The following is a 21,344-nucleotide window of genomic DNA, read 5'->3' as shown; positions in this document are numbered from 1 at the left end:
CCATGGATTCTCCACCCAGAATAGTACCTTCAGCTTTTCCGAAGACAATATACAGACTTGAGTATGAAAATGTAGATCATCAATAAGCAACTAGTGAGGGAAGAGTGAGCATTATCATGTCTTAGTGAAGTGTTCAGCACAGCTTGGATAGAAACACATACATATAATTTAAAATTATTACAGTGCTTTCAAAGACCAAAGAGACTTACAAATATCTGAGGCTTGGAAGGTGCTGGAAGGCGTCTTGATCAATCTTCATGAGTTTGTTGGCCTTCTCAATTCTTCTGCAGTGGAAAAATGAAACATCAGAGGAAATATGTGAACATACAGATCTTAAAGTATCTGTGGTTGCATGCTAGAATATGTGTAGTTGCCCAGGGATGCAGTGGTACTGTACATTAAGATTTTTTTGTTTGTTTTCTGAGAGCAGAACTTCTTCCAAAGAGCAGCTGACCACAGACCAGCAAACCCCACTCTTGATATTGACAGTGGTTTGAGGACAAGATATAAGCTGACAGGGGAAAGAATGGGAGAGTTGGCTAAGATGATGGGAAAGACAAAGTGAGATTTCCAGTGCTCCTATATCACTATGAATTCTTCACAACTTGCCCGAATCAAACTGCTAAGTCTTTGACACTTGCCTATAATGGTCTCCTTTGAATGTAGATTGCTTATTACTTACATTTCATGTAGTTTGGGAAGGCTGGAAAACACATTTGCTTCTATGATCTCCAAGGCATCATTCTGTGAGATCTCTCTGAAAAACAAATGAAAAGTCAAGATATTTCAAGCCATGCTTTCGGTAGAAAGGTGAGGCAGACAATGGAAAAGTGAAAAAATCCAGAAGAAACTTGTTCCTAAATTACAGATCCATTTTAAAAAGGAGGTGGACAACAGATAAGAAAACACACGTCAGAAATGCCTAGGAACTGCCACCAAAGGCAAACTAAGACAGTCCAGAACAGTACACCTCCTGAGGCCAAGCCATCACTGCCTACTGCATTTCTGACATCACTAATTACTGATTGAAATTTAATGCAAGATTTTAAGTTGCAGGAGATGAAAGTTAATTAGAAAGAGAATAAGTCTAAAAAGTTCCTAAGAAAAAGGACACATCCTCAAGCTGTAGGACATGCTTCTGTATTGACCTGATGAATACTCCAGAGATTAAAATTACACCAAGAACAGACAGATCCAAATGGAAAGGAGCACAGACATCCAGAACTCCTCCATACCCTGGGGAACCCCCTGTTTGATCTCTTCTATGTACAGTGAATACCCCCTTGTAGACACAGAATTGTGGAACAAAAATGGCCAGCTTGCTGTTATCAACACACCAGATGCATCTCCTGTTAGTCCAGAGGCATATATCTTTTCTTCCTTAATCTGCGGGGTGGCAAACAGATAGCACAGGTTTTATTTAGTATGATTCAGAGTTCAAGAATTCCCCTGGTAAGTCAGAGGGAATTGTTGCCGTGCAACCCATCCTGATTACATCTCTTATGCTGGCAGTGATCATTGAAGTTGGAATAAAAATGATTATGCCAAAAGATTCACCATGGCCATTTTTCAAAATGGTGCAAAAATGCTATTTCCCAGCCTGAGATCAGCTATAGGAAGTAAATACTGGACTACAAGTATAACTTGATGATACTGTGATGATCTATTGGATTTTTCTGTTAATATAGCTGCAGACATCTTTGGAATGAAACCTTGGATAAATAGATTGTAAAGGGGTTATCCCTTGCTCTTAGGTATCTTGTTCTTTAGAAATTATGACAGGTGCAAATAGATTCAAAGAGGACTGAGGTAAAATAATGAATTATATTATAATCATCTGGGTACCCAGTCTATGTTTAAAAAATAATCAGAAAGATTACTGCAAGTAATACAAAAAGTATTCCACTCTCTCTTGAGTAACAACTGGACTGTACCTGGCAAATCACCTGCCCATTAAAGACAACAGCCTTGCAAAAAAATGATAAGTTGTTCATCTGACCTTTTCTGCTTTAGAAAAACAAGTCAGCAGCTTGTTTTTTTTTATTTTAATAAGTAGTTCCCCCTCTGTACCTCAAGGCTTTTAGAGAAGAAGTCCTGATCTCTGCTCTGGAATAGGCTAACCGGGGATGTGTCTGAGTCACCATCCCTGGATGTGTTTAAAAACCATTTGGATGTGGTGCTCAGGGACATGATTTAGTGGAGGGTCGTTAGAGTTAGGGTAGTATGGTTAGGTCGTGGTTGGACTCGATGATCTTTAAGGTCTTTTCCAACCTGAGTGATTCTATGATCCTATGATTCTATATCCCTCTTTATCTACGAGCAATAACAAAATGCTTTCACCGATTTTCCGCACTCGATGTAAATTACACAGCCATTGTAAGGGATGCAGTGCTGGAAAGCTTCCCACTGAAGCAGACCAAGGGAAACAGTGGAAACAGGCACTAAACGAGCAGTGACTTGTTCTGGTCTCTTGCAGAAAGTTCCCAGGACAGCTAGGATTAGAGCGCAGGTTCCCAAGGTCCTCACTACTGGGGAGGGATCTGGAGTTGCCTTTGGTGTGCTGCACCACAGCAAATTAACTCATAATTATCCACCCAAATGTTTTGCTCTTTTCCTGCTTTCTTTCAGAATAACATATTATAAGGTATAAAGTAGAAGCTGCTGCTCACTGTGCTGTATTTATTTGACAGTGCAATTCACTTTGTAGACGACAGTTTGTACGATCTAATGACACAAAAGGTATCAACTTTCTAAGATTTGGTTTTGCTTCTCCTCTCTTTTGGACCACCAGCACCATATTTGTCATTTCCCACAGTCTGAAAGTAAGTTTTTTAGGAAAAAGAAACATGAAAAATATTTAGTACCAAAAATTTCATTTAGTCAGAAGAGATTTCACACCACAAAACAGATCAGGACTAAATGCTGTGAATTTGTTGGCCTCATGTAGGCAAAGTTTATTTAGAAACTACAGTACGTTAGTGACCTCCCACGAAAGATAGGGCTGTCAGAGGTAATGATTATTTATGATCTAACCTGCTAGCTAACACTGGAACAACTTGGATAACACCCCTTCTTCAAGGTATATTTCAAGTGCTTAGGATGGAACGTTTCTGTGTCAGGATGGTGTTTTGGCTTTCCAGGACTGCAAGATGGGTTCTGTGCTTTGTTTTGGTTAGAAAAATGGGAGATTTAGAACTGATTGAAGTAGTGCATGAGCAGGCCGTGATGCTGTGGGAAGGTTGGGGAACACGTGGTTAAGAAAGAAGTGAAAGAGAGGTAGGAATACAGGAATCTTTAAACTGTTTTTAAAAGGCTGAGTTTATAAAAGAACTAAGTATTACTGGTAAGGGGGGCTTTAGATAATTAGGGAAATGACTTAATTTTCATATGAATATCTCTCTTCATGTGCACAAGAGTAGTTGTTTTTTAAACAAGGAAATGAAATATGCCCACTCAGAATGATTTTGCTGTGTTCCAGCTCAGGCAAGCCACTGCTGCAGCCAGTGGTTATGATCCTTTGGCTGGGAGCAGGGGGGTCATCCATCTCATTGGCAGAAGCCAGCAACCCTCCTAGTGTCTGGCTTTGTTATCTCTGCTCAAGGGGCTGCAGGGGTTAGGGATAATGACAAGAAACTCCTGATGAACCCCACGTCCTCTGCTGCAGTTCCTCCAGGAAACCCTGTTGGTGATCGATTACTTATCGTCATACTCTATGGTTTAAGCTTTTCAGGAAGGAATCAGGCTTCTGAGCCTTTTCCCAGCATGGAAGTGCTGTTTTCTAACAGAAGGCCATTGCTATTCTTGGCCTTTTGGTCTCCATGCACCTGTTACAAGCTGTCACTCAGGTAAGGAGGAGAAATAAAGAATGAGTCAGTTTAGGGGAGCAGTCACACGCTGCAAGCAAGGAGCAGCACCGCTCTGTTTGGCTGCATGATTTCTGAGAACAATTTATTCCTTGGTGAAGAGTGGTAAAGGAATACCCTGCTCATCAAAAACCCAAAGAACACCAAATAACCAACTCAGCAGAGTCAAATCCTCTCTAGAGGAGAGCAAATAATGCCTGCAATGGGAACAGAAAAAGTGGAGAGCTGGCCAGTATTTGTGCACGAGATTTGCCTTACAGTATAAATACACATCAATAGAGGATTGTTCATAATGCATATCTTATTATATGTCATCACAAGAGAAGATGGGGCTGTTATTACTTTGTTTGTCTGTAATGAATGATACTATTAGCTCCAGTGCTAGCTATCACACCAAATCTAGACAGCAATTCGAGCATAATTTCTAATACATGCAAGCCTTTGAATAGATGCTACATAAGATAATCAGACGCAATTTCTTTATAAAAATAAAACCAAGCACTCCCCAACCCCCAAAGCACACACTGAGACCTCAGTCCAGCACAACGCTTAAGCATCTGCTCAAGCTTAGTTTCAGTACTTCTGAGGCCGTATCAAGAGTACTGTATCCAATCTGGGTCCCCACAATTCAGAAATGATGCAGAACGACTGGAGGGGGCCACAAGGGTGGTCATAGGACTGGAGAAGCTGCCTTCTGAGGAAAGACTGATGGAGTCGAGTCTTTTCAGCCTGCAGAAGAGAAGGCTCTGGGGAAACCTCATCAGAGTATCGCAGTACTAAAATGGAGGCTATAGAGAGCAGAGGCCCTCTCTTCATAAGGAGCCACATGGAGAAGCAAAGGGGCAACGGGTACAAATTGGGTTTCATTTTGATATAAGAAAGAAATTTTTACAGTGAGAACAACTCATCACTGGGACACCCTCCCCAGGGATGTGGTGGAGGTTTGCAACATGCGGTTGAACAGGGTACTGCATAATCTCATCTGGGCTCCTTTTCCATAAAAGATTTGACTTGATGGTCTTCTGAGGTTCCTTCCAACCAGGGCTGTTCTGTGACTCTGTGATTCCAGAGAGGAAGAGGTTTAACACGGATCATGACATGGAAACTGCTGTAAGAAGAAGTGTGCTCATGGCAGCTTAGAGGCAGATGACAGCAGGAGTCCCTTACACAGTGCGTGGTGACATCTGCTCTCGAGCACAATGACCTTATAATATCAGTAGCAGAGCACTCAGTGACAGGGTAACTGACTGATGAGCTCAGCTGTATGATGCTTGTGCTTGCAGGAGGATTTATGGATTTCTGCATTTCACCTCCCTGTTGACAGGCTAGCGGCCCTATGGATCAAGGTCTTCTGAGTGCTTGTTTGCTTACACACAGACATGGCACACAGTGCTAAAGGGGAATTTCCCCTCTCTCCAGCCACATCGCCCTCCTCTGCAGTGCTGGGTGTGACCCATTCCCTGCAAACAACTGCAGTTTTCCTTAAGTTCTGATCCAAAGGAGGTATGTGCACTGGCTATACCCACGATCTGCTCACCTTATGCTTCCTGTGATGTACCACAGTTGTGCATTTTGGCTTTTGGGAGTTCATTTTTCGATGTGCTGTCAATTCTTCAGAACTTTATTCACCCTACTGACTCCTTCAACGACCAGTGATACTGAAGGTATCAGGTACCACTTCTCAGTGCCGATGGCCTCCCTGGGCACTCTGTACTACAACAGTGGATCCCAACTAGGATCCATTGGGTGAGCACGCTGGGAACAGCCTTTGCTAAGTCTGAACAAAAAAATTAAGCACCCAGCACTGGTATACCAGCCTTGATGAAGAAGAGACTGAAGAGCTCTTATTTATTTTGGTCTGATCAGAAACAGGCTAGTCTGGAATCTCCTTTGGAAAAATTCCCAATACAGCAACAGCAAAATGCTACTGCATTGATTCAAACAGGTTACAAAAGAAAAGCTATTTTTCTTAAAAATATTGGAGGCTTCTGACCTTTTAAAAATAGATGCTTGATACTTTCTCACACCACTTTCCTTGTGAGCATGAAAAGCTTGTCTCCCTACCATGATTCATTGAACACCAGGCAGTTACAGGCCAGTATATCTTAAAAGTCATTGGCATTTCAAAACTGGATTCAAACACTGACTCTCCTCATCATCCCCTTACTTCTCTGAAGATACACATGCACACTGTACTGACCTGAATAAGTGGGATGCCCATTTCACCAGCTGAGTATTAATACTGATTTCACACTTGGAACAAAATAGCGCATACCTGAGTCTTTGAAGGAGGTTATCAGGAGGCACCAAAACTGTGTCTTCCTGCCTTCTCCAGAGGGCATGGCATCACACTCCCAAATAAATCAATTCAGGCATGGGAAATATAATGCAAATTTCTTCACAGCAGGCTGAAGCAAAGGGTTTTTTATTACTATCAGTACTTCAGCACCATGCCAGCAATCCAGATGAAAGTCTGTTGAGAGTTGCGTTGCATTAAATTAATTGTCCATGTAACAGTATTACACCGGCCTGCCTAATCTGAAAAAGCATGCGATTAGTCTGTGGAATTGCAGCTGATAAAGGCCAAACACAGCTACAGAAGCCACATCGTTATAAAGAATTGATTTTATAATGAGTACAGTTTGAGGGGATAGATACCTCCTCGTACTGTAGAACTGAGGGGATGTCTTATACTAATTTTGGTTTATTGTCAGTAAAACTGAAAACGCACGAAGCCTTTTAAGTCAAACAAATCATGACCGGGTCTTTGGAGGAAAGAAACGGCAGCTTTCAGCAGAAAAGCAGGCTCCAGAGTCTGAAGCCAGAAGTACATGTGCTGACCTTGCACCACCGTCCCTCCACTTCACATCTGGGATGGATATTTGCAGTCCTGCGGCGGCTTTATTGGTCTAAAATTAAACTCCGAATCTCCACTTCTCTTTTGAGTAAGCAGTTCCAGATTCTCTGAATAGAGAAATGCTGATGTGACTCTGCTTGCTGAGGACTGGGAGTTACAGTGGCCACGCGTGCAGTTTTGGAAGGTGCAAACTACAGGGAAAATGGCTGAATAGTAGCTATAAAGCAAAAAGTACCTAACGAGCAATATTCACTAAGGTGTTGAGATTTAAATTCCATATAAGATCTTCAGTATAAATTTGGAGGGTCTTACATCTTGAAACAGTTTAAAAGAGACAGGGACCCAGCCCAGACCAATTCTGGATGAAATGAGCCACAAGCTCTCTGTCCTCCCTATCAACACAGGCAGCCCAGAGAAAGAGATTTGCATTCTGGTGCTGTACAGCTGCATAGACACTGGGGTAGGTGTACCTGTTGACTGAAAACCCAACTGCTTTGAGGACAGTCACTAAATTTTTCCTCTAACTATGAAAGATGTAGGGAAGCTTCCTCTAAAATAAAAGCACCCACCCTAGCAGTAGCATGTGTTTCTCACATGCAATGAGCTCCAGAGGCTCTTGAGAGATGGTGGTAAAGAAAGTGGTTGTTCAGATGAGAAAGGGTCCTCCTTGTTCCGAGATGCTGATGCAAGCATTATGCCTGCCTCGTAACTCCTTTCATGGAAATGGGCTAGCAGAGTTTACTGCCACTTATCTTTTACTGCTTCTTTCCTGGCTTTGGTAGTCAGTTGATGAATAGTTTTATTGAGAATGACCTGGGCAGCTGAGAGAGTTACGCCAGGGATAATGACTTAGGGCAGTGCCAGAATGAGGAAACCAGAAACCCTGCTCCTGAGAAGACCAACTTCTGCCTGACCTCAAACTCATTTTGAGCAATATCAATAGATATCAATAGTCCAGATTGTCCTGGACTGTGAATTCTAGGACCCTAAGTCAACTGACAGCCTTTTCAAAGAGACCATCTTGAAGAAGATGTTCCCAGACACTTTAACAGAGTTCTGAAGTGTTTGACATAACTGCATACACACAAGAGATGCCTGTGGAGGGCTGTTCATTACTAACTCCAGTGCATTACAGAAACAGGGGAATTCACAATAGTAAGTGCCTCAGGTATGTACAAATAAACTTCTTAGGTAAGAGGGGAAAATTGTCAAAAAAACACACTGTCACTCCTCAGTTAAAAATGTTCCCAAGCCTTATGAGAGGACTCTAAATATCCACCAGAGCACACTGTGCAGTATGTCACGCTCACTTCAATGAAAGCAAATCCTCCTGACTTGATCCATCGTGAGAAAGATATTTGCATTGTCTAATGTGAAATTCAATTATGAATACAGACATTATCTTCCAACTGCTAACATCATCTGCTACATCTTTCAAATGTCTTCCTGGAGGGATTTAGTTGTCCCTTAGTTAGTATTACACAATCCCTGCAAAATATCTTTTTCCAGCACAGAGATTTCCTTCTGTCTCCTCTTCTGCTTGCATTTGCTCGTTCCTTTCATAAATAACTACTTACTATTCTTATGCTTTCTTTCTAAGGGAGGCCTTGACCCTACAAGCTCTTATTCCTGAGCTTTAGCTCCAGTCTCAGCCAAGACCCCACTGCATAAATATGTACTTGATTGGGGCACTCAGATATAACCTACTTGGGAAAGGGATCTTCTATGCTTCCAAAGTTAAAACGAAACTTCTCTTTGTAACAGAATGCAACAGAGAGCACAAATACCAGCAAGCAGCTACTGAGTTAAAAGCTTTACAAAACAAGAGTGCAGCGAGAATGACTTACCTGATTGTGACACTGGATTTCCCTGACATAAATAACCCTCTACACTTGCAAACACTACAAGACTGCACACAGGTAAGAAAGACTTAATAGTGGAAAGAGAATATGTCATAAAACTCAGGTGAAAATCTGGTATATTAATGTACTTCAATGCTTGTGTATGTACAGATTATTCTGATAAAAGCAATACAAATAACAGACCCTCAGCCACATGATGGTGCTTACTCACTGTTATCAATGGGCGGAAGTCTTTCTGCACATCTAACCCCCTTTGCAAGGAAGTTGCTCACAAACCATATGAAGGATTTCTGCTATAACTATGCTAAGTATACCCAGGCTTGTAGAAACTCTAAACAAACAAAAAAGGCTTCCTGCAACCATCTGCTGCTATGGGGCTTTGATGAGAAGTTCCTCAGGCCAGACTCAGCCCTCTGAGAAACCTTTACTACTGATTCCTCCAGAGAAGTCTGCATAGGAATAAGGTGCAACCCACTGGGAATCCAAAAGCACTCTTGGTGCTCTGGAGTGACCTGTTTTTTGTCTCCTTGGGAAGCCTTCTCCACACACTATCCTGGGTCATTTTCAGCTGCAGGCATTGAAAGAAGTTGGTGATAGAGATGATGCAGAAAACATTATCTGAACCCGATCTTCCTTCTTCAAGGGAAAAGTAAGGTTTCCTCCTGCCTTGCCACACAGCTCAAAGTCGGAGACAACAAGAATACAGAAATGATGCTGTCCTTAAATGCTGTGATCTCTCTTCTGTTGTACTGCACTGCAGTACATACTTACGACATTTTTCTGTCTTCCTGTATTGATGTAAGCAAACTGGAACTGACCATGTTTCCACACCACACAAACCCTGCAAAACCATTCTTGTTTCCAGCAAAGCATTTTGAAAAAAAAAAAGAACAGTGCTGATAGGGGCGTGAAAAAAAAACAACCAACCAACACCTGTGGAGTTCCCAGACCTCAAAAATTACTATTTGGAAATTAATTAAAAAAAGAAACCGAAATCCTTCATTTCTGATTACTATCGTTGCTTTAGTTGAGACTGAAGGAGGTTTACCACTCCAAGCAGAAGGCATGGAAGCCCATCAACTTTAATATATTGGGCTTGTATTTACATCAGCACTCTACATTTTAGAAAAATGTGCAGAATTGTTTTTCTCTATTTCTGTCAATGTAAGTGTTGTCTCTAGAAACCATACAGCTCAATCCACAAACAGGCACAGAAATACATACGCTCAAAAACAACCCTGCGAGAGCAATTTGATTTTCAAATTTACATGAATGCTTTGTGCATGTTAAGTACCAAATTAAAAACTACAAGGTAAGCTCTATATTGTCTCTTGCATCACTCTAAAACCAAAATGCGTATTTTGAATCTGGAGTATTTTATTTTCCTAGGAAAATGAGAAAACAAATATAGCACAAATATATAATGAAACATTAGCACGTTTCCCTCTGAAAGATTCTCTCAAGACCTGTGAATGGAGGCTGATCAGGAAAGTTAAACTTGATGCTTGACCCCACTGGTTAGCAAGGTGCCAAAGAAGAGGGCAAAGGACCCTCATTACCTAGGGAAGGAAGCCCTTGATTCTCCTGTGGTTCACATATAGTTAATAATAAAGTGGAAAGAAGTTATTTCACAGTAGTGAAATATTCCATCTATCCATAAAGAAGCCACAGCACAGCCAAAGCAATCCAACCTTCCCACAGTGGAGCTCAGTCACCCACAGAGACCAGCTCTGTCACAGAGCCATTTCAAAGTGTGGCCAAAAGAGGCTTCTGATTTAAAGCCAGCTGCAGCAGTCATACCTTGTAGTGAATCATCATCTCCTGAGGTTACAGGCTGAGATCACCATCTCATGGTATGCAAAACACCAACTTACCTATGTGAAAATAAACCATTCATCACACATACGCGGACTGGATATGAAAAAATGACCTAGAAATCTAGGGGGTTTGAGTCCTACTATCCTACTATCCCTGAGCCATCCTCCTGTCACAGGAAGCTTGTGACATATTTTGTATGGGAGGAAGGTTTGGGGATGGGGATGAACAACCCCAACTCAATTTTGTCCTAAAATTATGCATAACTCAGAAAACAAATGAAAGAACAAAATGGTCACAGAAGAGGAAAGTGTAGTAGCAAGGAAAAAAAACTTCCTCGTTGCATACTGTATCTTCATTTGAATTGCAGAATTAATCTGAATGAATTATATTTTTTAATTTGTTTAACTATGATAATAGTCACCACGCACTGGTGGTTTTAGCAGTATTTTCTCTTTATACCTATGACTCAAGAATTACCATAGCAACTTGCTTCCTAATTAGCCTTCAGTTAGTAACAATCAATATGATTAGACAAGGTCAATGCTGGAGAAAGCTCTGCAGATTTTTAAAAAGGCTACTGAGAGTCACTAATGGCTAGAATAGAATGAGTGGGATCCTGGACAATCTTCCCCAAAGAATGGTTGCTATTGTTCACACTTTGGTGAACAAGAGGAGGCATGACTAAGGATACTCCTGCCATTTACCTGACTACAGAAGGCTTTTAACCCACCAACAGGGTGACAAATTACCAAGAATAGAAGCACCCCTAGATTTGCAGACAAAAAGATGCCTTGTGATCACATTGCCGGGAATGATGTCGACTTCACACCACCACAAAGCAAGAATAAATATGTTGGATACTTTTATCAGTGTCCCTACATCTGAAATCAACAATCCTGCGTGGAAAGGCTACGTGAAACCTGGAATAAAGTGACGCTCAACAGTTCACGGGAATGGGATTTAAATGAGTGCTGGGATCCCATTAGAAAGTTCTCCCTCTAGTGACCTGAGTGACTGCCAATCTCTGACACAATTTGCCCCTTATTTTTACAGTCTGTTAACGTGTTATCGCTTACCCTGAAAGCGCTGTGCCTAGCAGCACAGTTGGACGACAACATGGTGTGCTATTCAGAGGTACTCTGGGCCTAGGGAACACAAAACAGGCACTTCTGCACTGACAGATGAAGGCTCATGAAAAGCCACTCCACTTGTTAGCACTTTTAAATCTGCTACCAAGAAACACAGGCAAAAAAAAAAAAAAAAAAAGCCCATCTTATTTTTAAATAAATGGTGTGTGTCATCAGTTATGCTGAGGCATGAGGCTGGCTGTGACAGATGGACCGTGATATATTTACGTGCCTCTCTGTACCAACGTGTTGCCACTTAGCTCTGCCCTGTGTTCTTCTTCTGGAGGTAACCTCTCCTCCGCAGCTCGGCCCTGCACAGAGGTCAGGGCTCAGGGAGTGGAAGAGCAAAGACTGCATACACAGAGAAATCATTACGGCAAGGAAGTCTGGATAGTGCTGTGTGACAACACTTCAAGCGAGCTTTGAGGCAATCTGTCTCAACCTTCCTCTGTATAGAATGTCCCCAGGAAGAAAAAAAGGCTTTTAAGTTCGAAAAAGACAGGTTTGATTAAAGTATAAACCAGGATAATTAATTTTAAAAGCAGAAAAGCCTCAAAGGAAATTGGTTAGGTGGAAGAGAATGGAAAAGAGTTCACACACCTCTCTCCCCTTACATCCAACACCTTTGGAGAACGTTTAGAGTTCCTCAGTGACTTATTCCAAGAGGCAGCAGGCCCTGCCCAGACCTCCCTTCAACCACATTCATTACCTCATGGGCTGCTCCTCACTGCAGTCCCTGAGTGGCACATTTCCATACCTGACTGCAAAACTCCTGCTACTTGTAGTAGCTCAAAGCTGCTCTGCATCGAACATGCTCATTAGCCTGCAAAGGGAATGTCCCATCCCACTGCCTCCAAGGAGCTCTTCCGCTGTCGCTTTTCCTAAGGAGCATCATGTAATTGGGAACAGAAGTAGTAAATAATAAAACAAATCCATTTCACTGTATCATGCTCCTCCTTTCCCACAGCGTGGGTGGGAAAAAACGAAGTTTAAGAATCCAGCACAAGAAGTCTTAAAAGTACAGAAAACAAAACTGAAAAGCATATAATCATAAAATCTCATTCAAAATAAATGATGAGATTGAAAGGATGAAATGTGTTCTAATGATCACCTTTGTGTCATAAGTACACAAGAAAGGATAAACATTTCCAGATAAAGATGTCATTCTTTGTACTCTTGAATAGACAAGCAAGACAGAAGTAAATAATGTTTCTGAATAACAAAGAACCAGTTTACTTTAGTCCACAAAAGAAGTTCTGCATTACTCCTTCTTGTAGTGGACAAAATTCACAGCACATAGGTAACGCACAGAAAGCATGCAAGGAATTTGTGCTGAGCATCAGCACTGGGCAGCTATTCACTATAGTGTATTACATGCATTTCTCCTCAGAATAGGATGAACAGAATATTTCTTTTCTCCATCTGGAGAATCTATTCCATAGTTGTTCCAGAAACATTCTCTCTAATGTCCTTTTTCAGCAGTCAGCATTAGTAGTTTACAGGGACAGGGTTCTGATCTAAGAAAGTCAACAGCATGTCATTATCCCCAGCTCCTAATCCTCCGCTGTCTGCGTATATTAATTCACGTGCACTTTACTCACAAATGATATACACAAGTGCTACGCATTATTTTCTTAAAGAAAATCAAGCACATACGTGGAGATCTTCATCAAAAACACTTTTCTGCTCAGGAAATCCAAACAAATATTCACAGTATTTTGTAAGCAAACGGTTCTTGGCTTGGTCACAAAGCAAACAATGAATGTGTGCAATGAGTCTCTGGATTTACACCTGGGATGAATAGCGGCTAGGAGCATCTTTTATAGAAAAATCAAAATGCAGCTCACTAATAATGATGAAATGCCCAACTTCCTCTCCACTGAGCAAAACACCCATCAAACTAATGATTAAATCCACCTCAATCATTTGGCATTACAGAAATAAAGGCTGTGCAATATAATGTTGTCAGACAATCAACATCTCCTGCTTAGAAAATAAATGTCTTGACTTCATCTCAGTGTTTGTTTTCCATAAATGCTGAGGTTTCTACGAGCATTTGTATAGCAATGGGAAGCAATTCTCCACTGCAACATGCCAACTCCACCAGCATTATTTCTAAAATAAAAGGAAAAGATAGATAAAATAAATAGGAGACTGTGTTTCTGAAGTCCTCCTGAAGCTGAATTACCATTTCTGAACTGGTGCCAACCTCCCTTTCTATGACAAAAAACATGTAACAATAACAATGAATAAGAATAAGTATTGCAGAAAAACCCAGTTAGAGTATGCCAGCAACAAGGTCACACCTTTTGCACTTGCACAGTGTTGCAGTTAGAAACATACTGAAATACAATTCATAGAAAAATAATAATAATAAAAGATCTGTTTTATGATGAAAAAGCCCAAAACTTTTCCATAAAAAATTATATACATATTTTCCCTTCCAACAGCAGTTATCTTTCAAGCAAATCCAGAAACTGAATATACCTGGAAGTACACAGCACTTCTATGCCTCTTGGGACATGCCCAACCCAAATTCCAACAGACTCCCACCAACACAGCACTGGAATGCACCAGGAAACACAGGCCCTCATGCCAGCAAGTCTGCCAGGCAGCAGAGATGGAGGTACTTCACAACCAAGTGAACAATTGCAATATCTGTGCTTCTAAATGCACTTGTTTGAGTTCTCTCAGAACTGTTTTGTTATTCCTTTTCCCACAAGACCGTAGATTTTTCTCTTTTTGGTAGAAAGAAGCCCTTTTATAGTAATTCTCTTGAGATTCCATTTGCAGTTCCTTCCCTGGTTTTTATCGTGGAGATTCTTTTTATCAGCAGTCTTGATGCATTTTCCATAGCCAAATCACGCATTGTGTGAATTATTTCTTGCAATTTTTATTGGTTTGTCACTTAACAGTTTTAATTGAAATCCGGTGCTCCAGTTCCAATATCCAGCACTATTCTATGCAACAATAGAATGGCCAGGAACAATCATTCTTGATCACCCTACCCACACAATCCAGACTGAACAGACCACTCCACCATCCTGTCAAACGTCTTCATCCAAAGTCCTGGCCTACCCCATTCTTCCTCAGGTGGAAAGCATCCATGACTGTGTTCATTTTAGTGAATATTTTCTTTGATCCCTACACTTTCAATCATTCTTATCATTTCTATGTGGTGGGTTTTTGGACCACTAAGCTTACAACTTCCATTTAAAACTATTATAATCCTTAAACCTCATTTGGAGTGAACGTGGTTAATTCAGAGCCCATATTTAAACGTATAAAAAAACAATTGTTTTTCTCCATGCATTTTGTCTTAGACTTGTAGAATTCTAGAATGAACTAGTTTCATCTAGAAACAACCTTCAAGATCATCAAGTTCAACCACCAACCCAACTTGCAGAGTCCCATCACTAAACCACGTCCCTTAGTGTCATGTCCACACATTTCTTAAATACCTCCAGGGACAGCACCATTTCCCTGGGCAGCCCATTCTAGTGCTTGACCACACTCTCCGTGAAGAAATTCTTCCTAATGTCTGACTTACACCTCTACTGGCACAACCTGAGACCATTTTTCCCCTTCCTATCATTTCTCACCTGGCTGCAGTACTGAGGAGCACCAGTTGTGACTGGCCGCCAGCAAGACTTAACTCCATCCACAAGAACCTTTCAGGCCCAGCCACCCAGCCAGTTCTTCACCCAAAAAAATGGTACGACTGTCCAAAAAAACGAGTGGCCAATCTCTCCAGGAGAAGGGTATGGAAAACAGTATTGAACGTCCTGCTGAATTTCAAGTTAAAAGCATCCACAGCCTCTCCTTCATCTATTCAGCCTGTGCCCTCTTCATAGAGGGAGATCACAAACCCCTGATGAATGGGCCTGATCACCTGGTTGTCCCATAAGCATCATGTGATGGCACTCAGGATGATCTTCTCCATCTTCATTTAGCCCACATTTATCTGATTTGTCTGCATCCAGGAAGGCAAAAGAACGCTGGTGTTAAGTTTTCTCTTAAAGCAGAGTGGGAAGTTACACAAGCATTTTCCTATGATTTGTCTTGTACAGATTCAGGTAATGTGAACACGTCACACTGAGGAGAGGCATTAAAATATTTGGCATACATTCAGGAAAATGGATTTCTATTTTTTCACTTTAACTGTCTCTTTGTCTAGACAACCATAAAAAAGGAACAAGAAATGATATCCGAGACGATTCTTCTGTTCAAGTTTCAGTTTCTAATGCTGGCTTTATATTAACAGTGTTAACAGATAAAGATTATGCTAACAAGTCTCACAAATTTCATTCTTGCTCAAGTGAAGAAAGTAATGACAAAATGTATTTTTTTTTTTTTTTTCCTTTCTAAATAAGTTCTATCAAAGAAAGCAAGTATCAAGACACCAAACCACACAGAAAGAGTTATGGAATACTGGTTTTTGCACTCTAATATGTTTCCATTAAAGAATGCAAATGTTAGTATTATTTTCTGGGACTTCTTAAATAGGAAAGTTAGAAAATGCTGATATGGACATAATGAATTGGTTTTACAATTCTTATCTTCTTCTTTCAAGTGCTTTTATTTTGTCTCTTTTTTTTTTCCACCAAAGTATTAGTAAAACTTTTAGGTCAGGCTACACATTTACTGAAGTATTACAAAGCTGTAATTAAAATCTTTGCTCTTTGACATCAGAAGTGACTTACTGACAAGAATATTAAACACCTACTTCATTTGTTTTGTAACTGTGCAAGAGATGACAACAATAACAGCAAATGTAAGACCTCTTCCACAGATAAGCTGTGGCAGGGAAAATTAGAATGCCAGGTGAGGATGCAGCAGAAGAGTTATAAATTATATTAAAAAACCCTAGCCTTGGCTCATTACATTGTATTTAGAACACAAAGCACAGCTTCTACTTTCAGAAAATAAATTTAATTAAGAACATACCAGACCTCATATGTTTTTGTACCAAACACTAAGATTTGCTATCCGTGGTTGATATTTGCAGAGGTTAGAGAGTGATCATTTGTACTAATAGCATTCATTCTAGAACGAAATGTGCCTAAGCCACTCAGTGCCATACTGAGAAACAGCTGCAAAACTCAGTGCTTTGTCCAGCTTCTCCATTGATGATATGTTACTGGTGCCCTGGGAGAAGCTCGCATGGCTGCTTCCCATCAAATCCCATTTACGGGAACCCATTTCAAAGGGCAGAGCACAACAATGGGCAAATGAAGACTGACACCTGGGATGCTGTTGGGCTAAGGAGTGCATACAGTGCAAGATTAGCTCCTTTACATAGTTCTGCTGCTGAACCAGTAACCTGAAGCACAAGCAAACCCTCCAGTACAGACAAGAGATGCTGATCACCATTAAATGCAGACAGTCAACTGTGACAGGAGCATCTGAGACTTATGAGTCCAACCACTTGAACCTGGAAAACTCCTGTGATTGCTCACAGCCCTCATACCAGTGTGTGGTGGCTGGGCAGTCCTGTAGTTGTGACTAGTTTACACAGGGTTAAACCATGGAGGTGAAAGACAAAGTCCTTTAACATAGCAGTGGTCCCAGTGAAAGAGTTATTCTTTGGAATGTCAGCCTGAACTTTCAATTTCTTTGCTTCTGCTGGTTACTGGTCTTAAGTTTTTTGAACAGTAGTCCTCTATTCCCTCAGAGAAAATACATATTTAGACTAATTTAAATGCATTCAATGGCATACTTATTTTTGTGCCCTGCCTCTAAGGTACATACTGTTACACATAATTTCCTATAATATAAATTAGAATTCAATATCCATTAAGTTACACCTTGAGATTTTACCCTGGAGTATTTGTTATCAAAGTATGATCCTTACCTGATTTGGTACATATTTTGATACAGAGAAGGCACTGCATCTCCCTTTCACCTCAGGGATGTAAATAAATGTTTTGTAAACATGCACTACTTAACTTAAACATCACAGTAGCTCCTGCAAATCCGTATTTTGCTTCTAGAAAAAAATCAGTAGAGTTTTTCTATAGGAAAACTTTCCAAAAGGAAAGGAATTCCAAGTTCCAAATGTCTTGGTTACATGGAATCTATTTTCTCAAAACAACCTTACTGGTCATATTTAATCACAGCCCCTTGCATAAAGAATGAGGCAGAACACAATACATTATGCAAAAACACCTGGACAAATTGCAACATGCCAGCCAGCTTTCTTATGAGCAGAAGACATAGACTGCTTATCCTTAGGTGATTGTGCAATTTCTGTCTTTCCCTCTCCTCTTTTCCCTTCTTTTGGGCTGTTTGACGCTGAGTGTTAAAGAATCATCTTTGGGCTGATAGAAACTGATTTCAGGAGCAGAGAGAGTGATGGAGATCCCTTAGACAGCTGTTAACCCTGGCAGTTTAGATGGATACTGCTGAAGAAGGTCTGGATTGTGAACCCACTGAGCTGCCAGGTTGTTCAAATTTGCTAAGACTTACGGTCAGTGATGCTTTCTACAACTATGCCAGTCTCCTGATAAGACTTTTAAAATCAAGCTGAGAACTTTGCTCCTTCCTCACACATGGTATGCAAGTTACACTTTGATTTGGTAATGTCAGCACGTATTTAAAAATATTCTCCTGAATGGTCTTCATTGTTTTTTTCTCACTTTGGTTTAGATGAAACATTAATGTTAACTCATTTTGAATAAGAAAGCGTGACTTGTCTTTCAGCTTACAGGGGCAACGGAGAAAGATTTTAGCATTGTACATGAGATTGGTTGTCATATACAAAATATGCTGGTGCCAATGTATCTAGGTCACAGCAGACCAGCAGAATCTGTTTGAACAACCACAAGGTCAACAGTCCCAACAAAAAAAAAAAAGCAATGGTTTCAATGGGTTTCAATGACCTGAGTGACAAGATAAAGATGTGATCCAAAGCTCTTTTCTCTACAGAATCATGAGGATACTATAGATAGCTAGTGCTTACATTCCTGCTATCTTCCATGGATAGAAGACTTCAGTTTGCAGGACTGTCACCTCCAGCAGATTCTCTCAGCCCTTAAAGTTTAACACTTTCCCGGATTTTCAGAGCTCATGAAGGCTTAGTCTCATCCAGCTCTGTTGAACACAGTATGGTCTGTGTTCTTAAAATTTGCCTTTGCCCAAAACCGTAGACTTTGGGAGCAAATTATGAAATAAAGCTTATTTTATTTATTTATTTATTTATTAAACTTGAACCTTTTGAAAGAAGAAATAACTGACAGTGAACTTTCAAGGGAACTGTGCCTCAGGATACAAAAGTAAAGGCTATTTGGCTTACACAGGGTGAGGCAATAATGTCGCTTCACTACAATATCACTGTTCAGAGAAACATCATTCCACAGCGCATCTTTCCGTAATGACACAGATCAGGAGCATGACGAAAGTCTTAAGCCAGACTTCTTTTGTCCTCCAAAAATCATTACATGGGTATTTCAAAAGCCAAGGGAGATCAGCATTTTCAGTCTACTTCTATCACCCAGATAGTGATCTAAAGCTGAAATTGCTGTCTAGCTTCCTTGGTTAAGTCAAACTAGCCACTCATCCTGGGATTTGAAATAAAATTCCTGTTTGCTTTTTCTCAAGTGGGGCTGAAGCATTCACCTCTCCCTAGAGCAAGAATATATCCTAATCCTCCCCATCATTAGTTTAGCTACTGAGGATCGGACCAAACTTCCTCTAAATATGATGCACTGTCAGGCGTTGTTAGACCACCACTCAAGAATTTACTTTGCCACACCACAGAATTGGGAGGAAACGTAGCAAGATATAAAGAGAGATCTCAATATTGCTTTAGGCTTTATTTCCAAATTAAGTACTTTTAGTGTGGGTTGAAGATGACATAGGAGATACAGAGCATGTTGAATTGATTTTACCAGGTATGTGCCTGAATGATGTTGCCTTTTAATTTAGTAACTGAAGAATTAATCTGTTCTGGTAGTGCAAACAAGTTATTTAAGCAGGAGTCTAGAAGAGCTACCCTGTTCTGGTTGGCTAAGACTTCTTAGGAACAAACTAAATATCAATATAACAAGAATAGACTAATCTGCTTCCCTTCCTGCTAAATTAATGTGAAGCCAGAGCTATGCATAAGTTGCACAGCTGGTAGCAAAGAGCTAGTTAAGATGCTCCCCAGACCTGTGAGTCTCTGAAATACTTTCCTATAAAAAGAATTCCGTGTTACACCATTACAAAGAGAGATCTTGAATGATTACAACCTTTCAATATGTTTTGTAGTTTGGAACATTTTATTTAACAAAATATCTTTTCCCTAGAACGTGCTTGGGGGAAAACTTTGTCATATAAGACATAGCAGGGAGGTCAGAACTAGGTGATCTTAAAGGTCCCTTACAACCCAAACCATTCTATGATTCTACGATTGTGCAGAATGGACACTCCATGGTTTTTCAGTAATTGAAGGAAGCCAAGTGGGCAAGAAGAAAAATACAAGCTGGAAGTGTTTCAAATAGGCTTCCATTCTTTCAAAAATTGCAAAATAGTGAAAATATCCCAGTGACAATTTTCTTCATTTTCCAATATTTGTGTTCGGCAACAGATGAAAACAAAGACTTTGATTTGTAATTAAAATGGAGGGAGAGAAGATCATGTGCTCCATGCTGACACTTTCAAGGTCACACTCATTTTTTTTCCATAAGGAGTTACCATCACTCGTGTCCATACCGGAGATTCCTCAGACAGTACAATTGGAAAGAAAACAAGATATTCTCTGGGTACCATAAAATGAGTCTGCCTAGAAGTATCCGACTGGGAATATTCAACATTCTGGGAAAAAATACATTTGTTCAAAGCCCTCAGTTGCTTGAATGTATAGGATGAAACTGAAGTGCATATAGAAAGTAGAAACACTGAATAAACATTATTGAATTATTTTTTGTCTTCAAACCTACCATTATTGGTCACTGTATTCAAAAGCCTTCATTCACTTTGCATGTAAACTCAATGGAGTTAAGATTATTATAGAGGATTAATTTCTGATTTAACTTGCGCTCAACCAGCTCATCCCCAATGAATGATTCCAAAGATGACTGCTCCCTGCAATTTGTGAGCCTTAACAACCTCATTCTCTGAAACAATGTTGGAAATCACCTAGAAATGGTAACTGATGGAAACACTACAGACTTTTTTCTTTCTTTCTTTTTTTAATTTTTTTTAATTGCTTTGAATCAGTAACACACTCAGGAGATATTGTGACTCTCTTCATTTTTAGTCTACTTAGTTCTACGTGACCACATGCATATACTACATTGAAGTATCTCATTTGTATACATCAGGCTCTCTACATTTTACCACACAGAGATATCACACTGTTATTAGCTCTTTTCCTTAGGTAAACTGAAGTTTGCTTTAATCTTCCTTTTTGTGCATGACCAAGAGAAATGAGGCTTTCACACAAAAGCTCTGTTTTTATGTGTAAATATATCATTTGATTACATACTTTATTTGGATCTACTTTATCATGAATATTTCTGATCAATGTTTTATGGATTAGATTTAGGATTTGTGAGCTTTTTCAAATTTCATCTGTTTGCCACACCATTTCCAAATACTGCATTCTTTGTTGATGTTGATTGGTCTCATTTACATGTTTATCACACTTTTACTTTCAAGGGTATTTTGCTATACAATGTTCCCATTTATTCTCCATGTTCTAACAGTACATAGATACACTTTCAAATTGAGCTCATTTCCATTAGTAATTATTTTGGTTAACAATAAATCATCACTTAGGGACATCCTATTCAGTGTGATGGTTATTTTCATGGATATCTGGAATATGGTTTCT

The 21,344-nt window shown here is 40.1% G+C and overlaps 1 protein-coding gene across 5 annotated transcripts in view; it reads right to left on the bottom strand.

The window, feature by feature from the left end:
• Positions 1-21,344, bottom strand: part of FSHR (follicle stimulating hormone receptor) — a 210,601-nt gene that overhangs the window by 25,795 nt on the left and 163,462 nt on the right. For 4 of the 5 annotated variants that reach the window (XM_025148544.2, NM_205079.2, XM_040696843.2 and 1 more), the window contains 2 exons: positions 683-757; positions 210-284 (listed from right to left, as the gene is read on the bottom strand). In XM_025148544.2, the coding sequence (XP_025004312.1) occupies positions 210-284; positions 683-757 (150 nt within the window). The remainder of the gene's footprint in view (positions 1-209; positions 285-682; positions 758-21,344) is intronic. The other variant, XM_040696841.2, reaches the window with a different exon arrangement.

Source organism: Gallus gallus, chromosome 3 (assembly GCF_016699485.2).
Source record: "Gallus gallus isolate bGalGal1 chromosome 3, bGalGal1.mat.broiler.GRCg7b, whole genome shotgun sequence".
Classification (NCBI taxonomy): domain Eukaryota; kingdom Metazoa; phylum Chordata; class Aves; order Galliformes; family Phasianidae; genus Gallus; species Gallus gallus.
This window is presented reverse-complemented; position numbering and strand designations above follow the sequence as displayed.